The sequence below is a fragment of the Pectinophora gossypiella genome, chromosome Z, assembly GCF_024362695.1.
Source record: "Pectinophora gossypiella chromosome Z, ilPecGoss1.1, whole genome shotgun sequence".
Taxonomy (NCBI): domain Eukaryota; kingdom Metazoa; phylum Arthropoda; class Insecta; order Lepidoptera; family Gelechiidae; genus Pectinophora; species Pectinophora gossypiella.
This window is the reverse complement of record NC_065433.1, coordinates 17,772,360-17,794,778: the sequence shown is the minus strand read 5'-3', so window position 1 is coordinate 17,794,778 and position 22,419 is coordinate 17,772,360. Positions and strand designations below refer to the sequence as shown.

Here is a 22,419-nt window from a genome sequence, read left to right as displayed (position 1 = left end):
GAAACATGTTTTATAATGATCCTGAAGGCTCGCGGCTTCAGTCGTAATTAAATCTCCAATTAAATACATTCATGCAGTATTTTCCTCCTCTTCTTTATCATTTTTACACTTATTTATGTAAGACTTCTTACTTCTATAATTCGTGTTTGCCTTTCGGGGTACACTACACAAAGCCTTAAATACAAACCTAAGTGTAGGTAGGTAGGTTAACCAGCATGCAGTGTCTTTTACTTTTTTTCGGCTTATCACTTTAAATTTTATTTTACTCGGAGGTGTTGGTATTAGTTACCTAATATCTATCTGTCTAACTCTAAACAAGTCAGTCTCTAAGACAACATTATGAAAGCTGTTTATAGTTCCTTTTCAGGACATGTACCTAATTACTTTTAATTTGCTAACATTTTTCATTTAAAAAAAAAGCTGGCACCAGTGAAAGTATCAAAGTGTGTTTTGGCCGGCGTTGCTTATTTCAGCCTTTCAAAACGCTGTCTGGCGGCTATTAAGGTATCTTGAAACAAAAATTACGTTGTACGAGTAGCTAAGTGCCGTCATTACGGTGTTCTGGGACTAGCGCCCAGTCGGCGCGGGCGGCGCGCGGCAGCCGCTTCCGGCGTGCTGTTCTACCAGGTGTCCCGCATCCCGAAACCAATAATCCTCGCGTCAATACTTTTATACCCAGATTTATTCTTTCCTCCTATTGTTTGTTTAGCCGACATTAGCATAAATACCTCTAGTGTTTTATTTCGCGGTTCTTACAAGCTTTTATTGGTTTTTAGTGGCGTTTTATTAGCATTTTAAATCTGTTGCGGTAAATTCATGTCTTTTCACTCACTTGTTTTATGTTGGCCCTATTGCTAAAGTCTGCTGCGCACTATTTTATGACGAATTCTATTCAGGTTCCTCATAAAGTCACTTTTGTTGCGACATACAAGCTTACTGTTGCTATCAGAGCCTTGTACACTGTTACTTTTTGCTGTGATGCAAACGCGCTTTTGACAGCATCGCTACACTAACCTAAATTGTATCTATACAGTCGCGATGCAGCGTTGATGTTGTATCAGGAGAAGGCGCAGTGTTATATAATATATAAATAAATATATGTTATTTTAGATGGACCTAAAGTAGAATAGAGAGGGATGGAACATGTATGCGGTACTAAAAGCAGCGATACAGACGCTAGGTACTGCACCGCGTGTTTATAAAGGTTGACGTACTGCGCATGCATCGATGCTGCATCGCGATTTAATAGCAATTAAATCGCGAAATAGCGATATGTAGCAACATATCGCTACAAAAAGTCGCAGTGTGTAAAAGGCCTTACATAACTTTCATATAGCAATTATACAAGCATGAAATGACGTAGGTTCCTTGTCTTAGAGTTGTACTTAGTAAGTAATTATTTTGTAAATTTAGGCTGTCGTTATTATCAGAATATTAACCTAACTTAACCAATTTGGTCACAAAGCTAACTAAAGCCACCAAAAAGTTGTAAGTAAGCAAGTACCAATTACAGAGCTACTATATGTACCTAAAAAGTTTAAATCGAGTGTAAGATCAATTCAGTTTACCAGTAAATAGATGCTAGTGAATCGACACTTCGCTATCATAAATTGGAGTCTAAAAGTTGAGACAATATTTTCTCGTACATTATTGCAAATGCAATGTAAACCAATCTAGGATGTGCGCAGGATAGAATTTAGTGCTTTGTATGCATTCCTGCCGCGAGTTATGGGGAGCTGACGTCGTGAAATTGAATTAAAATCATTCCAATTGAATTTATTTTGTGCACTTGACGGTGTCCATACTCAGAGTGCGTCGAATTAAGCTATATTAATGTTGTAAACAGCCAATATATCAGTCAGCGGCGGACTATAGTTGGTGCGCCGTCGCCGCCGCCAGTTCCTGCGTACCGATCGCAATTAATTCGCCCCTTTAGCCTGTCCTCAGCAATTAAAATACTTGGCTTGGACGCAGCAACACTTGGCATACTTGCTCTTAAACTGTCAAATGCGTACAGGAGTTTAGCCTACTACTTAATATTACATCAGTGATAAATCAAATAACACGCTTCCCCAATAATGCATATGCAATACTCGTATAAAGGTTTGTACACATAGACGGCGGCGGGTTGTTAAAAACGACAGATTTAAGTTGCGAACTCATTGGTATCGCTCGCTGGCCGGAATGTAACTCATTATCATTACATTACAATTGTATATTCAATCACTGCGTGGTCAAGCCTACTTGGAAATAATATGGTCGCTATTGTAGCTGCAGACATCCGATCAACTGTTTATTAAAAGCACACAGAAAAGACGATAGTAAAGTATAATGAAGGCGTCAACTCAACGTTTGAAATGATGAATTTACAATACGCTCTCTGTCCGTTTGATTTAGAGCCCTACTGATTACTGACCACTACCTATTAATGATCTCAGTCTTCTCCTGATTTTACTGAGAGTATTTAAATGACACTGAATTTTCTAAAATAACATTTCTGGCGTGTGTTATATGTGTGTTTTATGTTTGTCATTTCTGAAGAAGTCATATTTTACAGAAGATTAATTATTTCTAACATCTCGATGTTCCAATACAATATGTGAAGGCGGTACTTAGTTCCGGCTGGCCGCCGGCGGAACTTGTGCGTTGGGTATTAATGGTGCTGACACTTTCAGATTCGTCGAAGTTAGTTAAACGGAAGAAGTCGATGGAGGACGTGCGCTCGCCTCTTGGAGGTGAGGGCTCCCTCACCAGCGAGGAGGGGGAGGACCTGGGCACCGGCAGGAGGAAGAAGGCGCGCACCACCTTCACCGGCCGCCAGATCTTCGAGCTGGAGAAGCTGTTCGAAATCAAGAAGTACCTGTCCTCCGGCGAGCGGGCCGACATGGCCAAACTACTCAATGTCACAGAAACACAGGTGGGGCGCAGGAGCTTAATATATTACTTTATAGTTATATAATGATGCCTCTAATGTACGCCTTGCGAATTCTTTTTTGTAAGTACTTATTTGATTATGTGCAATTCCTCTAGCTGGCAGCGGCTTTTCTATCTGGATTTTGTAGAATTATCTTCGTTTGTAAATTATACAATTGCTGTAAGTATCTCTTAATGTTATATTTCAACTTAACACGGAAAACAATAACGAAGGGGTGAACCGACATTGTAAACTAAAGATTTGAAGTAACTTCAACAAAACGAATTAGTTAATGGGTCATCACATCATTTACGACACACCATCTCTCAGTGGATGTTCCACGAAATCTTCAACGAAATTAAACGTTTTAAACTGTAACCCACACGTCGTCCATGTTGTTCTTCATTTATGTCGACGTATCAAGTTAGCGGCTCAAGCGGCGCGGGCGCAACTTTACACATAATTACTATATAAATATTACTTGTTATTGTTCCTTTTTTATGCAGAATAATTTTTCATGATTCATACATTCGTCTTCTTCTTCGTCTATGTATTTTTAAATACGGCCCCTTACACATTTTTACGAGACACTACCTCATACGTATTTCATTTATTATCAAAGTTATAATATTTCGATAGCGGATTTGAAATATATATGAAAGGTAATTCAATTGTTAAGTTGCAGTGGCAAAACGGGTCAATCCCTATGTTGTACCTTGGTACCTTGTTCTGCGCGTAGCAAAAAAATACTTAGGTAGGTACCTCATAGGTAACATATATTATCACGCGAATTAAAGAACGCTGCTAGAGTAGAAAAGATTTAATCAAAAATATTAGAAGGCAAAATATTAGTAGGTACAATTTGGTTACTTAAACGGATACAATAAGTATTTAAAGCTACTGTGAATGTCAGCGGCGATCTGCATTCTATTGTTATGATAATTCGGGTTTTGAGCAATATGTAGTCGTCTGTGCCTTGGACCACGAGTTTAAACGTCCTAAAGTGAGATAATTATACTATCACCAAGGTGGCTCGGGTATGGGGAGGGGTCGTCCCCCGCTACGTGAGCAGACACATATGGCGTCACTAATTAAAACTATAGAACCGTGCTCATGGTCCCATTACACTGCGCGACCATCGTGCATCGGCCCTGACAGACTAACACACGGACTCTCAGCTACTTTTACAATAACCTCCAAATTGCATACCGACAACTCATATTGAGACCTTAAAGATATGTATTTCTCCCAAAAGGACGACCGACCACGCACATACATAAGGCGTAAATAAATTAGATACAATAAAGTCGCAATAGCACGGTAAGACTAAAATTGAGTCTGAACCAAATAAACAATATTGAATGAGACAATGTAGTTACCCGAATTATTCAAGTGACTTTAATAATTTCTAGATCTTCATGTCTGTTATTTTTAACAATTACCCACTTACATCGATCAATAACTTATTGATAAATAATTGATTGATTTCTATGACCTAACGACTATTTTTGACTTAACGCAATTACGTAGTTAACTTAGTAGTCACTACTTACTACTTATAAATTGTAAAACTTAAAGTATGATTTGTGTGTACGGTTACGAGTACTAATATGTATACACTTTGAAACTATGTCACATTAACTTTTTTGACAAATTAATCTCATTAAATGTCAAATATCATAGTGCGACAGGGTTCTAAAGTGGGTGCATGATATTGCTCATGACTGTACACAGTGAAACACTAAACTATATTTAAAACTAATTAATTTATCGGCATGCATCAGCACGTTAATGAGTGGGTGTGATAGTCACGTGACCCCAACATCCCCGGTTAGAAAGTCAATTATACCCACTAAATGTCTCAGAAAAAAGACCCGCAAAAAAATCGACAAAAAATTTAGTCTTGTGACCGTCGTATGTTCGTCGGGATCGTCGTAACTTTTATCCGGTAGTACTAACAGTCATCGTAACATTATTTTTAATAAGGACTTTCAAGTTTGTTTGTCATTTGACACATTAGAGATAGATAGATAGTTTATTTTTTTAATTAATGCTCTGTTTGTTACCTATTACATACATACATAAACTCACGCCTATTTCCCACCTGGGTAAGCAGAGACTATGGAATCCCATTTGCTTCGATCCTGACACACTACTCTTGCTTCCTCCACATTCACTCATTCCATTTGTTACTTATTACTTATTAGCTTTGTTAAAATACCTGACTTTTGCCGTCAAACAATAATTATCTAGACACCGTGATCTGTAAATTGTTGTATCTGTAGCCTATCTGTCTCAGTTGATTACTCTAAACAAAACAGCATAAGAGCACTGATCGATTTTTATTTATAAGAATGTGTCTCTCCGGGGACATGTTATTTTTTCACAAGTGTGATGCCTCTAAAACGAGACGCTAATTGAGAAGCGCCTCCTCTATTTCCAACGAAGGAACCCTAACAACTAGTTATACAAATATCACCTTTGTTACACTGCCTTTAAACTTAATATAGAATGTAAAAGAAATGTATTTATAACTGTCTTTGTTCCATTGACTTGTTCAGTCCGCGGGGACTTATATACAGGCGGAGTTTAAATTAATAATTTTGCCGGGTAATTGCATACTGTATCAGATTAATTATATTTATCTATAGTCAAGTTTTAATAATCGTATGCCGATACATTATAAGGGTTCTTGAGTGTCGATAATTAATTCCGTATTAATAATAATCATATTTCATATTAATAAAGCACAAGTGGCACTACTGGCATAAACTTACATAATTGGGTAGTTTCCATTGTCCAATCAGTTACTTTATACTAAACTAGCTGAGAAAAAAATGAAATTATTTACTACATCACATTGAAAACCTCAAAAATAACAGTATTTCTTGGATGTTATTCACCTTTCTCTTGAATCACTCTATCTATTAAAAAAAAAACCGCATCAAAATCCGTTGCGTAGATTTAAAGATTTAAGCGTACATAGGGATATAGGGACAGAAAAATCGACTTTGTTTTATACCATGTAGTGATGACGTCGGAAAAGCAAATTATTATGGTATTCGTATGAAGCGTGACGATAGAAAACCGTGATACAATATCAGACCTTGTGGGCATCTAGGTGATAGCGATGCTTCTCTCGGTGTGAAGGTATAGAATGCTACAGCTGGACAATTTTTGACGGTACTTTTATAAATTTTAACACACGATACACGTTATTGCTTATTGAAAATCTCGATTTCGGCTTAGCATATCTCCCGTTTCAGCATTAAATAAGAGGATTTAATGAACGAATTTGAAAATGACCTAATAATTTACTAAATAAACTCGCGTCTGTAAGCAGTAGTAGGTAGAGCCATAATCAATTACGATTGGATACATATGTATGTATCGATTGGATACATGTTTATGTAAACAGCCTCTATAAGTCCCGCTGCTGAGCACAGACCTCCCCTCCATCAACTGGAGGGGGTATGGAGCATACTCCACCTCGCTGTTCCACTGAGGGTTGGTGAAGGTGTTTTACGGCTAATAGCCGGGACCACCGGGTTAACGTGCCCTCCGAAGCACGGAATCATCTTATTTTTTCGGATAATCAAGTGAGTCAAGCCTGAAAACTCCTTACCAAACGGACAGTCTCACAAAGTGAATTCGACAATGTCCCCATCGGGAAACGAACCCGGACCTCCAGATCGTGACTCTAACGCTCTAACCACTAGACCACAGAGGCTGGAAGCTGGGAGGGTGCAATTATAAATAAATAAATAAAATAAATTTATTGCCAGTAACAATTTACATTTGCTATATAAACTAAGTACTTAATTATTTATCCTGATCCACTTATTTATTATTATTAATTGTATGTTAAATACGAAGTGAAAGTATCACCCTGTGTAAGTTCATTCTCACCATATGTCATTTGTTAAGTGCTGCGTGAGCTTTTTTGTACTCCCCCGCGGGGAGACGGTCGGCTTTGGTCGTAAGACGTTCTTCTCGACATTGCTAACCAAATAGCTTGTAAATTAATTCATCCAGAGATAATAAAGATTGTTGAATATTATGTGTGTCATTTTATTTTGCACTGACAAACGGTCAAGGTTTTACAACGCGTTATCAACATTGTTTTCTCGAGATGTAAAATCCACGAGAGAGATATTAAAAGTTCGTACCGTTCTGGGATCTTAACATAGGAAAATTTATATTTTAATAATATTATTCCTGAGTCTTAAAGATTGACGTCCGTTTCCGATAAAGTGCTCAATTAGACAAACTATTCATCATTAGCTATTATTTGTTATGCAAGTATTAAATAATAATAGGTAATTGTTTGCACAAAAAAGAACGTTATAATTTAAGAGTTGAAGACGTAATTCTGAATGGAATTAGTTTGAAGAAAATGAAGATCTATTTCTTTCTTCAAGAAGAATGATTAAACATAAACAAGATAATATATTTTTTAGAGTAGATATGAGTAGATAACTTAAACGAAAGTATGAGAGTTCGCGAACTCATTGGTTAAAATACTATGACTGTGGAACCTACCTAACGGCTTGTATGGACAGAACACGAAAACTTCCAGTTACGAAAGGCCAATATCAGCTTCGATTCCTCTATCTTTGCTTAAAATAAGACGACTCACTTGTAATAATTAAATAGGTTGGCCTAGTTTAACTCATAATTTGCATACTATAGCTATCACTAGCAACAATCGGATATGATTAATAAAGCAGACAAAACGGCTTCTAACCTGCTGTAATAGTGGGAACAAGTCGAGTGTATACTCACCTGTCGTAATGCAATTTTAATTTGTTCCCATTACACTCAATGCCTTCATCCGTAACTTGCTGTGAACAGGTATATTTACCGAGTCTGCTTAATTGAAACATTACGTATTGCGTAAAATCACCTCCACCAACTCGCAGTGGATAAACATGATGGAGTATGTCCCGTACCCCCTCCGGTTGATAGAGGGGGGGCTGTGCCCAGCATTGGGACGTAAATACGCTGTTATGTAGGTATTGCAAGCTTTTGCAATGCGATATCGAAAATTTCATTTCCAAATAATGTTTTCATTAACAAGCGGTGTAGGTTTTATAATAAGCCTGATGACAAAAGTCCATTGAAGGTCGCGCATCATACAGGAAACTTTGATCAATGTATCCCGAAAATTTAGCATTGTAAATATTTGAGCTCTACATAATACTTAGTCGTCATATTCATTTCAACACGGTGCGAAACTACGCAAAAACGAAATCCTCTTTCATCGAGTTTTAATAATATTCACAGACAAATAAATTTCACAATAATTATTTGTCAATCTTTAAATACTATTGGTTCTTTTATATTAATTTTACTACAAAATTAAATTTTCATATGCAGGCAGATAGACAGCTGGAGACACACATAGTGTTAATTAAAATCTTAAATACTTACAAATGAGATGTTCTTAAAAAAACCGCCTTATTAGTAAACGCGCTGCGTAAGAAATTGACAGATTTTAATGAAAATAATTGACAAGTCATATTTTTTGTTTCGGTTTTCTCCGAAGGGCAAACGGAACTATGCCCATACAGCCATGTCTTATGTATTTTTTTTCTTGATAACGATTAATGAAATAATGAAAGGTGATAACGATGAATGATGAAACCTAAGCCCTCACCCTCGGGACAGACTCCTACTTCGAACCCTAAACGAATTAACGCAAAAGTCCGCATAAACTTTTGAGTTATGAAGCGGCTTGTTGGCACGAAGCGAAAATAGATACACTTTGTTTATTGAATATTCCGATATAATAACACTATCGCGAATGTTTTCCGACTAACTTAATGCGATCATTAACCACAAAACACCACTTCGTATTAATTATTTAGATTGTTCAATGAAGAAAGCATCCGCCCCGTCCCCGCCAAAAATTCTATGCAGAATCTGCGTCAGTAGCGCCGCGGCCGCGAGACTTCTTTCTTGACGTGGACTATACTTAAGTATAATTATTTTAAACCTAGTTTATCTTTTAGTCATCGTTTTGTAATAACAATGAAGCGTTTTCCTCTACACCCTTACCGAGCTCAATTTTGTGATAGGTATTATTTTTTAATCTAATTTTATCCATACTCCTGTCTTCCAAATAACTTACTATACAAAGTATAGCTAAAATAATACTACTATTTATTATATCAACATTAAACTGTTAAAATAACAGCAGTTATTAGTCATAAATTTTGGAAAGATGCTTCTATTTTTTTAACTTTATCCCTATTTACGTCTGTGACACGAAGATAGGAGTACAATGTTCACTGGATTAAAAAAAATGCCCAACGTTGCGGCGGCGTGTCTGGTATGCCGCCCTGAAATCGAGTTAGACGATGAATATCTTGTGCTGAATATCATATTCACGAATCCCGTCGCATCGTTTCTAACATAATCTCTCCAAACAGCTCACATACATAAACTCACGCTTGCAATCCCTATTGCGGTTGGCAGAGCTATAAGCAGCCAAATTTATTACGAAGACATAATAGAACATAAATGTTGAAAGTAGCTGGAAAGTACCTATTATACTTACTTTGACATTAATATTATGTTTACTAAAGTATTTACTGTGTGAGTATTATGTAGAAGATGGCGCTTATTCCAGTTCATAGGAACCATGTTAATTTAAGTTATACCTGTCATTTTCTTATCCGCCAAAAAGGAAAAAGACGGACAATCGACAGGCATAAAATTTATGGAACACACGTCAATTTCAGGCATAAATTTAAAACCGCTCCCATAATTCTATATTGGACAAAAACCCGACAGAATTAGTTGACAGCGCATGTCAAACAGGTTGAATATCAGCGGGATGCGTTCTTTATTCGCCCGGGTTATTCATTCATTTACTCGTTCATTTTAAAATTAACAGTTATCAATCGTCTATCCTTTTCCTTTTCGACGTATTAGAAAATGAGGGGTATAACTTATATTGAAATTAGGAGGTATCTGCAGGAATCGTGGCCTATGTAAGCAGTACCTACATACAGTAAATTGTGATTACGGAAGTATCCATTGAAAACCAATAAACACATTGAGCTAACCGTTGATTATGGGCTATTGTAATCTATGTATTAAAAACGCGAAAGTGAGTATATGTCTGTTTGTCACACTGTCACGCATTTACCTACTAAGTACTAATGAAATTTTGCATACACGTTTTCATATATATTTACGTGGGGAGGTTACATCAAAGCAATTTTTTGCAATTTCACATTTGCGCACATAAAAGTAAGTGCACAATGCAAATAAAATATCAAATAGTAATAATGCTTTTTCATATGAACTGCTTTTATATGGCTTTTTTAACTCCTTGATTTCGCTAAACTTATTTTTTCATCGAATTTTGTTTCTGTTCACAGTTAGCTGTCTATTTTAGAACTGTAATAAAAAACATATACCTCTATATTTCGATACCTGTCAACTATATTATTTGCGGGCAAATACGTAATGGAACGGGAAGATGTCGATTTCATGACTAACAAAGTGTGTTTACACCAGGATACGGAAGTTTGTGAGAAATCTAAAAAGCCACTATATAATCTATATTTTTGACGTAATGTTGAAGAATTACCTTAAATAATTATTTTGATGTCGTACTTTTTGGCGGGAACGGAAACGGGACGGTTGCTTTCTTCATTGAATAATCTAAATAATTAATACGAAGTGGTGTTTTGTGGTTAATGATCGCATTAAGTTAGACGGAAAACATTCGCGATAGTGTTATTGTATCGGAATATTCAATAAAGTGTACCTATATATTTTCGCTTCGTGCCAACAAGCCGCTTCATAACTTAAAAGTGTATGCGAACTTTTGAGTTAATTCGTTGGGGGTTCGAAGTAGGAGTCTGCTCCGAGGGTGGGGGCTTAGGTTTCATCATTCATCGTCATCACCTTTCATCATTTCATTAATCATCATCAAGAAAAAAATACATAAAACATGTCTATATGTATGGGCATAGTTCCCTTTGCCTTGCCCTTCAGGGAAAACAAAAAAAATATTTTGATGTCGTGTCAAAAAGGCAATAGCTTTGGATAGTTATCCATATGTATCTGCGTTAAAGATATAAAATTATAATCCTATCCTACTTATCCCTATCCACTGATCCTTCTTCCTAAATTCCTTTTTCACTAAATCCCTTAAAAAAAGAAAAAAAAAGAGAATCTGAGTTTATAATTATTATTGGACACCAATACGGAAAGTGACTGTTAGTTGACCCTTAACTCAGGGTATTATGATAAATATTGCAGGTCTTTGTGCACGTGAAATAGAGATGAAAATGTCTGACGTGTCTAAGTTCTAAGTACGTTGAGAAAGAAAAGAGAAGCTCTGAGGCTGCTGTTGCTCTGTTGCGACGTCACGACGTCGAACAATCTTTCGTAGCTACTGATTGCATCATGCCACATCGTGATTTATATGTAGAACGAGGGAGCGAAGGAGACTTCGCAATGTACCCACAACCAGTGATGCCGTTCCTGCGAATGTTCCCACTTTCAGAATTTTCCCCGCAATAAAAAGCGGCTGTAAATGTCTTGTGAAGCGTGCAATAAAGTGCTTTATTATTATTTAAAAGGCGCAAAAGTTATGTAAAAAGACCTTTATTACCTAACCATATAGCCATATAGGATCAGAAGATAGAACAATTTGAAAAACAAAAGCAGCCAGTGCCCTTACTATTAAAGAGTTTACAACAGCAAAATGCTTCTTTGGGAACAGTCACTGCCCACAAAGTATGGCTCTAAAGAAAATATTTCTTTTTCCATCATCAAAAACGTGTAGGTACCATTAATTTGTACTTATTATGTCATTGTGAAATGTATCGAATAGTTGGCCGGTAGAAATATTACGTTGTGATCGATTTCATAAATAATTGCTCGAGTTGTGAACGTTAAAATGTCCTCATAATCCCCGGCTGATTGAATAAATTTTGCTGAGGGTTGCCGAGTTTCGGACGTTGACACCTTAGTTTTTATTTATTTAACAAAAGCTTATTACAAATCGCCTGCATTTGAACTCAAAAGTCAAAAATTGGTTCAATCGTTAGGTAACATAGTTAAACTTTGAATCGTCTTTTTTAATATATTTCTTGTCGAACGTCTTAGCCGCCTAAAACTACTGCAGCTTCTCACAACCTATAAAGCCAAGGAAAACTAGCTGCAAGAAAAAGGGCTCTAGACGTTCTAAAAATAAAAAATATACCTTTATTGACAACTTACAGTTTCAAAAATTTAGCTGCCTAATATTGGGTCCCAGAACTGCCAACTAGCTTCGAAATTACAGTTCGGATTTAGTTTTTAGGCAGTTGGCATAAATGCATCAAAACGGCAAACCGACTACAATCAAATTGCAATATAACCGCATTACAACCTAGCTAGTTTGCAGTTGTAAGAACTGCACGTCGTCTGCAAGCGGACTGCACAGATGGTATTTTAGACAGATAAAACTGAGCCATTATAAGAATAGATAATATTTTCTTGAATATAATATTAGAATGTAAATTGTGAAGAAGAAAGGGAACCTATTTTAGCTCTGGATGTAATCACGTATACCTACCTATAGTGATAGATGACCAGCTAATCGCCCACAGATAGTAACATCACGTTGAAAAGGACATGAACCTATAGCCGAACTTAAGAAATAGTTACCTTCTTTGCTCCGAGAACTCCAGTAAATAAGTTCCAACCTATAGATATTTTTCATAAGTAAACAACTAAGAAAGATCACTTTGTTACCATAATTACAAAACACTCAACGTAGGCATATCGCCGTCGTTTGTATGCATAATGACCGTATAACGTGACATTCAAAAGGAAATTCCGCGAGCATCGCCGCGGGACTTGGCCGAATAAGAATCAATAAACAGCATTGGCAGCTATTAAAGTTTGATGGATGGAGCATTAATCGGGCCGCGACAGCCCTATGCGCATCAAACGATCGCCCGCCGGCTCATTAGCCCACAAAAACAACGAGCGCGCCCGCGCCCGGCCGATTCCCGCTACGGAATTATTATTAGTTAAACACACTCCTAAACGAAATCGCTCTATTTGTAGCCCGTGTGAAACTGCAAACATATTCGGAGGAAAAATAAATAAAATAAGTACTTAATAAATAATATTATGACGTCGACCACACAAACTAAGAAATAAACCGACTTTTTTATTGTTAAATGCTTACGGCTAAATCGAATTATTAGCAGATGAGTCCCTGCAATCATAATGAATGTCATTTGAAGACGTTGCTCTCACATTAATCGCCGCAGCAAGCATTTAATCACCATGTTAAATAAGCTCGCATCGAGTGTGTCTTTGACTTATTTTCATGTAACAAAGTTACAAAGCTGAACACACGAAAGGGGCACAGCCCGCCGGGTACACCGCCTATTAACCAAACATAATTAATTTAAATTATCATCTCGCTCTACGGGCCGACTAAAAGAGTCAGAGACGCAAAAAAACAAGTTAACGTTTTAATTTCGGGAAGCTATCCTGTTTGCTCTCGGCAACATAAATTCTTTTTTGATTTAGACTCTATTATTTTAGTGGCCGGAATCGGGATGTGGTTTTTTATGGTCTTAAGTATCTCATTATGATTTGTTGTTAAATAGATTAAAAAAGATGTCGTTCTGGAATGTTTGTATTTATAGTCAGACCCGTATAAAGAATTATTGTTATTTTAATGTTCATAGATTTCTTAATGGTTGGTTGTTAAGACATACTTGTATTATCGGCCTTATAATGGACCCCAGACAATAAACTCAATTTATTGATCCGGTTTTAAGTTATCATCTGTTATTGATGGATATTGCATTTCAAACATAAAACATTTCAATAAAATTGCTTGCTATCCCATTCCATGTTTGCAGAAAAATAAGCTATATTTATACATTCATCAATTAAGCTTGTAAAATAATTCATCCGATTGTTCAATTCGCTGTAAAAGGATTTCTTTCCATGACTCTTTTTGTGACAAAATAATGTCTAAAACTGAAGCCATTGTTGTCATCTCGTCTCTATCATTGAGTTGATTGCTTCGAGCTTCCATACATTCGCACGCCAGTGGTAAATAAATTACCTCCGAGTGTTAATGGGCAAGTATGCACAACTTGGAGTAACTTGTTTATAAGTTGGTGGCCACGTGCTCAGAATGTTGCGCGTGTGCGCGAGCGCGCCGCGCTGTGTGCGCATGTGGGCCCTGCCTGCCTGTCCCGCTCCTCGTAATAAAGCAACAATTACAAAGTTTTGTAGAGTCACCGCTCATTCGGGCGTGACTTATCACATTAAACGACCATCCCTCTGCTGACATTTAAAAATGTGCTATTAAAATCCCTGACGTGGTGTTCGCTTACCCATTGTTTATGGTTAACGACGAGTAGGGAAGTTATCGTTTTATTTAATAACCGACGTTTATATAAAGTCCTAATGATAAAAATGTGTAGTCCAAGAGCTGTTATCTGTGTTATTAGTATGCATAAAGACATACTACGTTACGGGTAACAATATAATAACTTAGTAATTCTGACTTATCAGAATATGAAACACTTTACGCCTACTGACGCGAGCAAAGCACTTGCTGTCAATTAAAATAGCTATTTCGAACTCCTTTCACTGTAAATTTACACTCTCATTTTATCAGCGTCTCAATAAAGCCGTATAAGCTTTAATTTCCTACACTTGAACTGGAGGGGATCGGCGAGGGAGAGTATACAAATCACACAAATAAACAATCAAATAAAATCACGAGAAGCACTCATCGAGCACTTAATGCCTTCAGCAATTTACATGTGTCTTTATGAACCGGATTTTAGTACGTATTGCGTTCGGGTAGGGTGTAAAATGAGAGGGAGCTGTCTTTATTAACTACCAAGTTATCGTTGCGGAGTGAGCACCCATTCCGGTTAGTGATGCGCTAAATGTGATGATAGTAGTCGATAAATTGGTGCTCGGTTGGCGAATTGGACCGAATTGATCCAAGTTGCCACTTGTCATGTCATGCACTTCGTACTCGCGTGATTGTTGTTGTCACCTCGAGAGATGCCTCTTGAATCTATTACGTGCTATATTTAATACTTATCATTAACTGATCTTTATAACTATATATTATGATAAGATACCTATAATCAATAGACAAAACGTTAAACAGGTAACCTTGAAAAGGTAGTTAAGTAATTGAAAAAGACGAAACTAAAATAATATAATATACAATAACAACCATCGATGTCGATTTCTAAATGTTCCATAAGCAACGTATCGATTACGGCGACGTTTCCCAATCAATCCCTAACAATTTCGAAAATACACCTCCCCTTCACATTGGAATCTCATAAACCATATTCAGCGTATTCTCCGTTTTTGCTGCAGAGAAGGACGAAATATATTTAGTCGCGGTCGTTAGAAAGAGAGCTGAACAAAACAGGATGATGTACGCTTTTATGAACACTATAATGGGTTAAATTGGTCCTTTAATAAGCAGCGGGCGATGTCATAAAGTGTCTCGAATAAAACTGTCAGCTTTGAGACGCGATTGTTTACGGCCACTGTTATTCTGAATGTTAAAACGACTATTTTAATTTGGCCTCCTATACTTTGTTTACCTTTGTTTAGCGGGCTTTGTGAACCTATTTACATATAGCCGTTTGAATTCGTGACTGAAGCTTAATTAATTTTGGTTAGAGAAATCCGTGAGGGACACTCATACTCGTAATGCAGCATTATTGACAAGAGCTTTTATGGCATTTAAAATATTTCCTGGTGGTTGTTACAGCTCATTTTGAAATCAAGTTTTGAGGGAAATTGAATTATTTCATCCTAGTGTCTAACAGAAGCATGCCCCTGCTAAAGATATTTGAAACGGAACCGTAAATATACGGCAACAGTTTATGAAGAGGGAGCGGTCCATTTCGCGCCAATTATACCTTGTGTCAAATACACCAAGCGAGGCTCCGGGAGGGAATTCGTCTCTTAATTCTTCATTGACAAGGCTCAAAATAGAAAAATGACTTAGAATTGGAGGCGAAAATTGTATAGATATGCTATAAAGTGTATGTCAATAGAAAACGAACTCTAAATCAAACGCAGTGGAATGAAAACGGATTAACAAGTAGATCAAAGTCTAGTGTTCATGTCATACTATGACGTACCCTATAATAACACGTAAATGGGCGTTAAGGGGAAGCTTGACGAGGTTCGTCTAATATTTATTTTAGCAGACGACGTTACCGTAATTATGAGTGTATTTATGAGACTGTAGTAGTAATGAAAACGAAAACTGTAAAGTGCAAATTGTACTTACTAATAACGAAAGTCTACAAACACAAAATATAACTCTGAAAGGGTATTCTTTTATATATTACCGTGTTGAATAGTGCTACCAACCAAATAAAAACGTACAGTTTCACAAATATTCACTGAGCTTGTTGTGGTTGGGGAGAATCCGACTTTTGGCAGCGTTATCGTGTGATTGAATCGTTGGAATGGGATAACGATACCTATTTTTTATTGGAATTTGTACTATTTACTTTTCGATGTACGAGATAATGATACGTCATATCTACGATATATAATCTCACTTAATAGTATACCAATAAATAACAGAGACGTCCTTAAAAAATAAAAATACACATACTGAAGTATAACATAATAAACAAATAAAATCTTAGTAAATAGGTACTTAACGTAAGAACCTGGAAGAACCCAAAAGAGTCGTAGGTATCTTTCTAGGACACCATGGTGGCGCAAACCTGTATAAACGCCACCGCACCTAGTGTATTACCGGTTGCACAACCAACAAGACACCAGGTGACACCTGGATACACTTTGGTGGTGGCGTGAGTTATGACCTTATAATGGCTCAGTGTTTGTCAAAAGTCCGCATGCACATTGCGAATACTTGAGTACAATAAGCTAGTTTCCAACTAGTCAAATCAGTTACTTTTTACTAAACGTCAGAACACGAAATTACTATGAAATTTGGACGAGAAAGCAACCTGAGACGTCATAGAAAACCGTGACAAAATGTCGCACTTATTATTACATTTTTCTTTATTAAAATTCATAAATACAAAAATCCTTTTTGTCACCTTTAAGATTGGTCTTTATTTAGTAAGTAATCAGAATTAGGTACATACTCTATCTTTGAACTAGGAAACTACCCAATTATCCCAGTTTTGCATTTCCAAGCTCTCCCTTAACCGGACTTTCGCTAGCTGCGATTTACCGGCGAACATTCACCGCGACTTGCGGATCGACTGGAGCGACCAATTTGCGAAGCTCGCAGGCACGGAGGAAGCCTACGACAATATCATCGCTTTTACAGCTCCCGCTAGAGCTTACTACGTTTGATCGCAGATACACTTTGAAATACGTTTAAACGATCTGAATCATCGCTAACTGAGCGGTTATTTTCGGTTCCCTTTAAATATGACACACTGCTTTGAAGTATGATTTGAATCAGAATTACAAACTTCATATCAGTTACACGGCCAATTAACTCGCGCGGCCTATAAAAATAAATTATTGAAAATTTACAGAATTTTAACACTTTTTTTTGTAATTCAGAAAATGCAATAACACATGAGGTACCTATTTGTTATCTAATTTTGCGAGCAAACAATTTCTGAGAACTTTTTAATCAGTTATTATAGGTAATTATAAACTCATTACAGAAATTATAATAATAATTAATTATGGTTTGGTTAATATGTAATAACTGAGGGATTGTCTCAAACTGTGTGAGTTATTAAAAAAATCAGAACCATTATCCGCGTGCAGATGGGTCGATGGGAAGCAATAATACAGTCGACAAAGGTTAATTAGGCCGACCCTCCTGTTGTCTCCCCCGCCCCGCAGCCCGCGCCCCGCAGCCCGCGCCCCATGCCGGTCTCTCTGCGAAACAATTGTAATAATATCCATTGTGGTACTCTCTCTCTAAACAAACTCAATAAAACACTGATCCTTCATATTTTCTTGGACGTATTTTTTATTCGAATCTGTTATACGATAAAACCGTTTAGATTTTGTTCCATGGTTTTACCTGAATGAATTTTTTTAGCTAGCATTTGCTTGTACAGTATTGAAGGATTTATAAAAGTTACAGAGAAATATTGTGGCTCAGGCCTTGTATTAAATAGTTAAGCTTCTTTACTCCCACTAGTTCTGTTAACATAACTGAGCGAGCGAGAAATGCTCTCGAAATAGAGCGAAATTATTAAAATATAAGATCGGTACTAAAGGATGAGAAACGTATTTTGCTTAATTTATCTAAAGTCACTAACATTAAAACTTTTAATTTACTTACCTATGAAAAATACATCTAACCATGTGACCGGCTAAGTGGATCACGCTCTCTCAACTCGCCTGCTTGGGACAGCGTTGCCTTATTAAACTAGATCTACTGCGGATAGCGACGTGAGTATACTCATAACGTACGCAGGGCGTCGTGGCACCGTGCGGTGCGCTCGCGCCGCCCATCGCATTAATTGCGGGTTTCCTGCGATCGAATTACCGCGGCCTCCGATTGATCTCAGCATCCGTCCGCGTCCACCAAGTGCCCGGATACGCAGCACGGCGTTTTCATGCCAATTTCCCGGACTATCCGCTAACAGCATCAAACAAATCCAACGCAACAGTGACACTAGATTAATCCACATAAAAGTTTAACTAGCCCCTGAATTATCTCTAAGAAACTTTACCCACTGACTTTAAGCGAATGACAAAAATAAAAGGAATCTTAGGTGTAAGGTTAACAATACATTTTTATACTTTTAGTTTATAACTCATGACTTGTGAAATAAAATAGGTTGTTACTCCTGAGAAGCATGTCGTATTCAAGTAACAAGCTATTCCATTTCGAGTGATTTTTTTTTATAAAATCAGGACATATCAAATTCGATGAAAATCGCCATTTATTTTTGTTGGAAAGTCTTTTAATCCGAACACGCGATGACACGGGCCCAATAATCTGTCGCGGCGCCGACAGCGTCCTCGCTCGCTACTGAAAAATGGCTTTACAGGAATTTAGGGGAGTAGTAGCAGCGAGTCTTTATTTGACATAACGTACGTGGTGCGCGCGACCTGAATCATAAGCGCACGCGGAGATTCAATATACTACCAGATTTATGCAAACTATTAAGTTTCTATGTTGAATATTGTCAAGAATTTGACGTAGATCCAGTACTTACACGTTTAATACTGTGTCCGTCGCTAAACCAGGCGTTTTCAAACTTATGATAACGGAATATCAACCAAATACTATTTATTTCATGGAACGACATATCAAATGGTTACAAATCAGAGACAATGTAATTAATTATGATAATCCAAAAATAAATAAGGTCGCCGAATCCTGGTGACTTCTCGGAACCCCTCGTTTCCGCGGAATCTGATTTTAGTTTTCGAATTCATATTGGATCATCCTGTCGCCATTTGCCCTAAACCTAATAATAATATTGGATTGGTTTCCCATCGTAATGGTAGGTCGCAATTGTTTTTATAAGCCTCCTCACCTTAACCGTAATACGTTACGAAATGATTTATTCAAAAATGTTAAATTGCCCTCAAAAAGTTTATCCATCCCAATTACGTTGAATAAATTATTCTGACTTCTAATGAAAAAATAGGCAAAAATAAACCTGGTTACCGGCCTCAGCTTAGGGCCCTATCTCACTAGGACACCATGCTGGCGCCACGTCATGTTTAGTGCCTTAATGAACCAGAAGTAGGAGTGTATCCTGCCACCGCATGGACATGCCATTGCAGATCGACAGAAAAACACATGTTGTTCAAGATGTCTCTCAACTTTTTTAGCTTATACATAATATTTAAATAATTAAATAAAATATAAAAAGTACATGAATTTAACACACATTTATTTTGAATTGTATATGTCGGGCTGAGAGATATATAAGATGTATAAAGCCACCCTTATACAATTCGGAGATTCGACATTGCGCTCATGAATTGTCCCACAATATCGCCTGTCTCCAAATTTATTTGACAAGACACTGCCCACTACTAATAGCCTGCTTTCCGCGTAATATTACGACCGAATGTTTTTCTAATGAAATGTCCGAATAGTCTTGTTGAGAATTTGTATCAGTTTTCAACGCTTTTTATTTTAGTTTCTTTTTCATAGGCTCGCGTTGTTATTTCAATATTGAATATTTTTTCGACGCACGTGATTAAGCGATAATATTCAAGTACGCGGTAGAGATTCTATAGTTTTTGTTGAATGATCGCGAAACGATATTAGTGTTATTCACGTGATTTTTTACGTGACTTGTTGTTAGCCGGACAAAATTTGATTCGTTTACAATCGTTTACTGATTTATTAAGTTATTTATTCCTTTATGAAATCCATGACTGTAACAACATAAAAATTTATGTTTTGAATTGTGATATATAAAATCATAAGTAATATTGTATCTACCAACTAGCACGACGTAATATTTTTTGGAGTAGTTAGGTATATACACACGACATAGCTTAGAAGACTCTGTAGTAACACTACTAAAATATTTTTTTTGTGTTAATAAAGTATTGCATTGTGCGACATTATGACGTAAATAGAGGCGAAATCTGTTTAGTGACACCCCCTAAATCGTAATAATGCAATTGATCCGCGCCCTTGTGATGGCGGGATGATAACGCACGCTCACACCGCTCCGCTGCCGCAGCGCCGCCACACTCCGTTGATGCTTGCTAAACGACGCAACGATACTTTCAGTTATGGGTATACAATTTCCCAGAATAGTAATAACTCCTATCCGAATTTATTTTGGCCGAAACACAGTATAGTTTCATTTAACGTCGATCACTCACTTTTGTTGGGTTTTTTAAATTCAACGAAAACTTCTTTAAAAATTAAATGTTCAACAGTTTCCACTGTAAACAAATATGATTTTATTCCACAAATTGAACAGTCAAGATGGGCAGGAATTCAAGTTTTGTATGTATTAATGGAAAGGTTTCGGGTACTTACCTTCAAATTAGGCGCGATATTTCAGCGCTGCGTTGCGTTTTGATATATCGCAGCACAGTTTGTATGGATTTATCAAAAAGAGCGACTGTCGCGCGACCACAGCGCTGCAAGAACGTGACTAATATAAAGGCGTCCGAAGCCTTTCCAATAATAAGAAAGTAGTAAGTAAGTACCTAATAATTGTTATAAAATAAAATACACAGATTTCTGACGAAGATTAAAGTTGGTGCACGGAAGTTGCCAGTAATTCCGGTCAAAATATCGTCCACTGTTGGATTTGTGTCCAAATGCAAGGTAGTTAAGTGGATTGGAGGTGTGCGGCTTTCATACCGCAATGCGTTCGTTCCTCATGTGCTTAATGAATCCAAACGCACCGTGGGTGTTATGTCAGAGGGCATACATTTATACTCCAGCCTGACAAACACTTCAATCAGACACAACAAATGTGGCGAATGCCGGGGGACGCTCCACGAATGCGTAATTTCTACACTGAATATTATGACGGATCATTTATTAACACGTTTATTACTTGTTTGCATTGATTATGCAAGTTCCCAATAAGTATTTGCATTTTGACGTGTCACTTTTCTGAAATTACAGCTAGCTTTAATAAAAAAAATGTGTTTAATTAAGAAGTATTTCCGAAACAAACGAACGTTTATGTTTCATTGCCGCAAATGGCGTTAACTACTTGGCCGGACAAAAAACGTTTTTGACTTAAGTACTTATACGTGGACGTTAACATATTACACGATATGTCTTGTGTACTAAGGCTAAAGTTTTACAAATTGGTCTAATGATTGGTAAAGGTTATTTTAAAGTAGTCTTGCCTATAGGAAAATTACGTAAAATGCTTGTGTTTTATTGTTTTTTCCGATAGTCTTGGATAGGAGTTGTTTAGTTTGATAAGTGTTGGTGTGGCGTTTGAGTGCACTCCGGCCTAGATATAATTTGGAATACAATTCGATGGGCGAGCCGGCTGCGTGCCATCAAACCACAGTTATGTGATTGACATGTGGGTTACCTTTGCATTTGCCAATACATCCGAATTATCGACAAACGTGTTTATACTACACACCCCAACAAACAAACTAAGCTTGTAAAATTAAGGTCTAAACTCGTACACTTGTTGTAAAAAGAGCATTAATTATGTCAATGTTCCTTATAGTGGCAAATTATTAGACGATTTGGCTAATATTGCCTTTATTGTTATAATGGCCCCGATTCCTGCAGACACCTCCTAATTTTATTTTAAGTTATACCCGTTTTTCTTAACCACCGAAAAGGAAAGGGACGGATGATTGTCAGCTCTTAATTTTAGGAAGAATGAGTAAATTAATGTATAACCCGGGCGAGTCAAAAGATATCTCGCTGGTATGCAAACCGTTTGACGTGTGCTGTCAGCATAATTCTGTCGGGTTATTGGCCGATGCAAAATTTTTAAATTTCTGCTTAAAATTGACGTGTGTTCCATAAATGTTATGCCTGTTGATTACCCGTC

General features: G+C 37.0%; 1 protein-coding gene across 2 annotated transcripts in view; it reads left to right on the top strand.

The window, feature by feature from the left end:
- LOC126380459 (uncharacterized) overlaps window positions 1-22,419 on the top strand; it is a 61,685-nt gene that overhangs the window by 18,755 nt on the left and 20,511 nt on the right. For both annotated transcript variants that reach the window (XM_050029886.1, XM_050029887.1), the window contains exon 3: window positions 2,676-2,917. In XM_050029886.1, coding sequence (XP_049885843.1) covers window positions 2,676-2,917 — 242 coding nt within the window. The remainder of the gene's footprint in view (window positions 1-2,675; window positions 2,918-22,419) is intronic.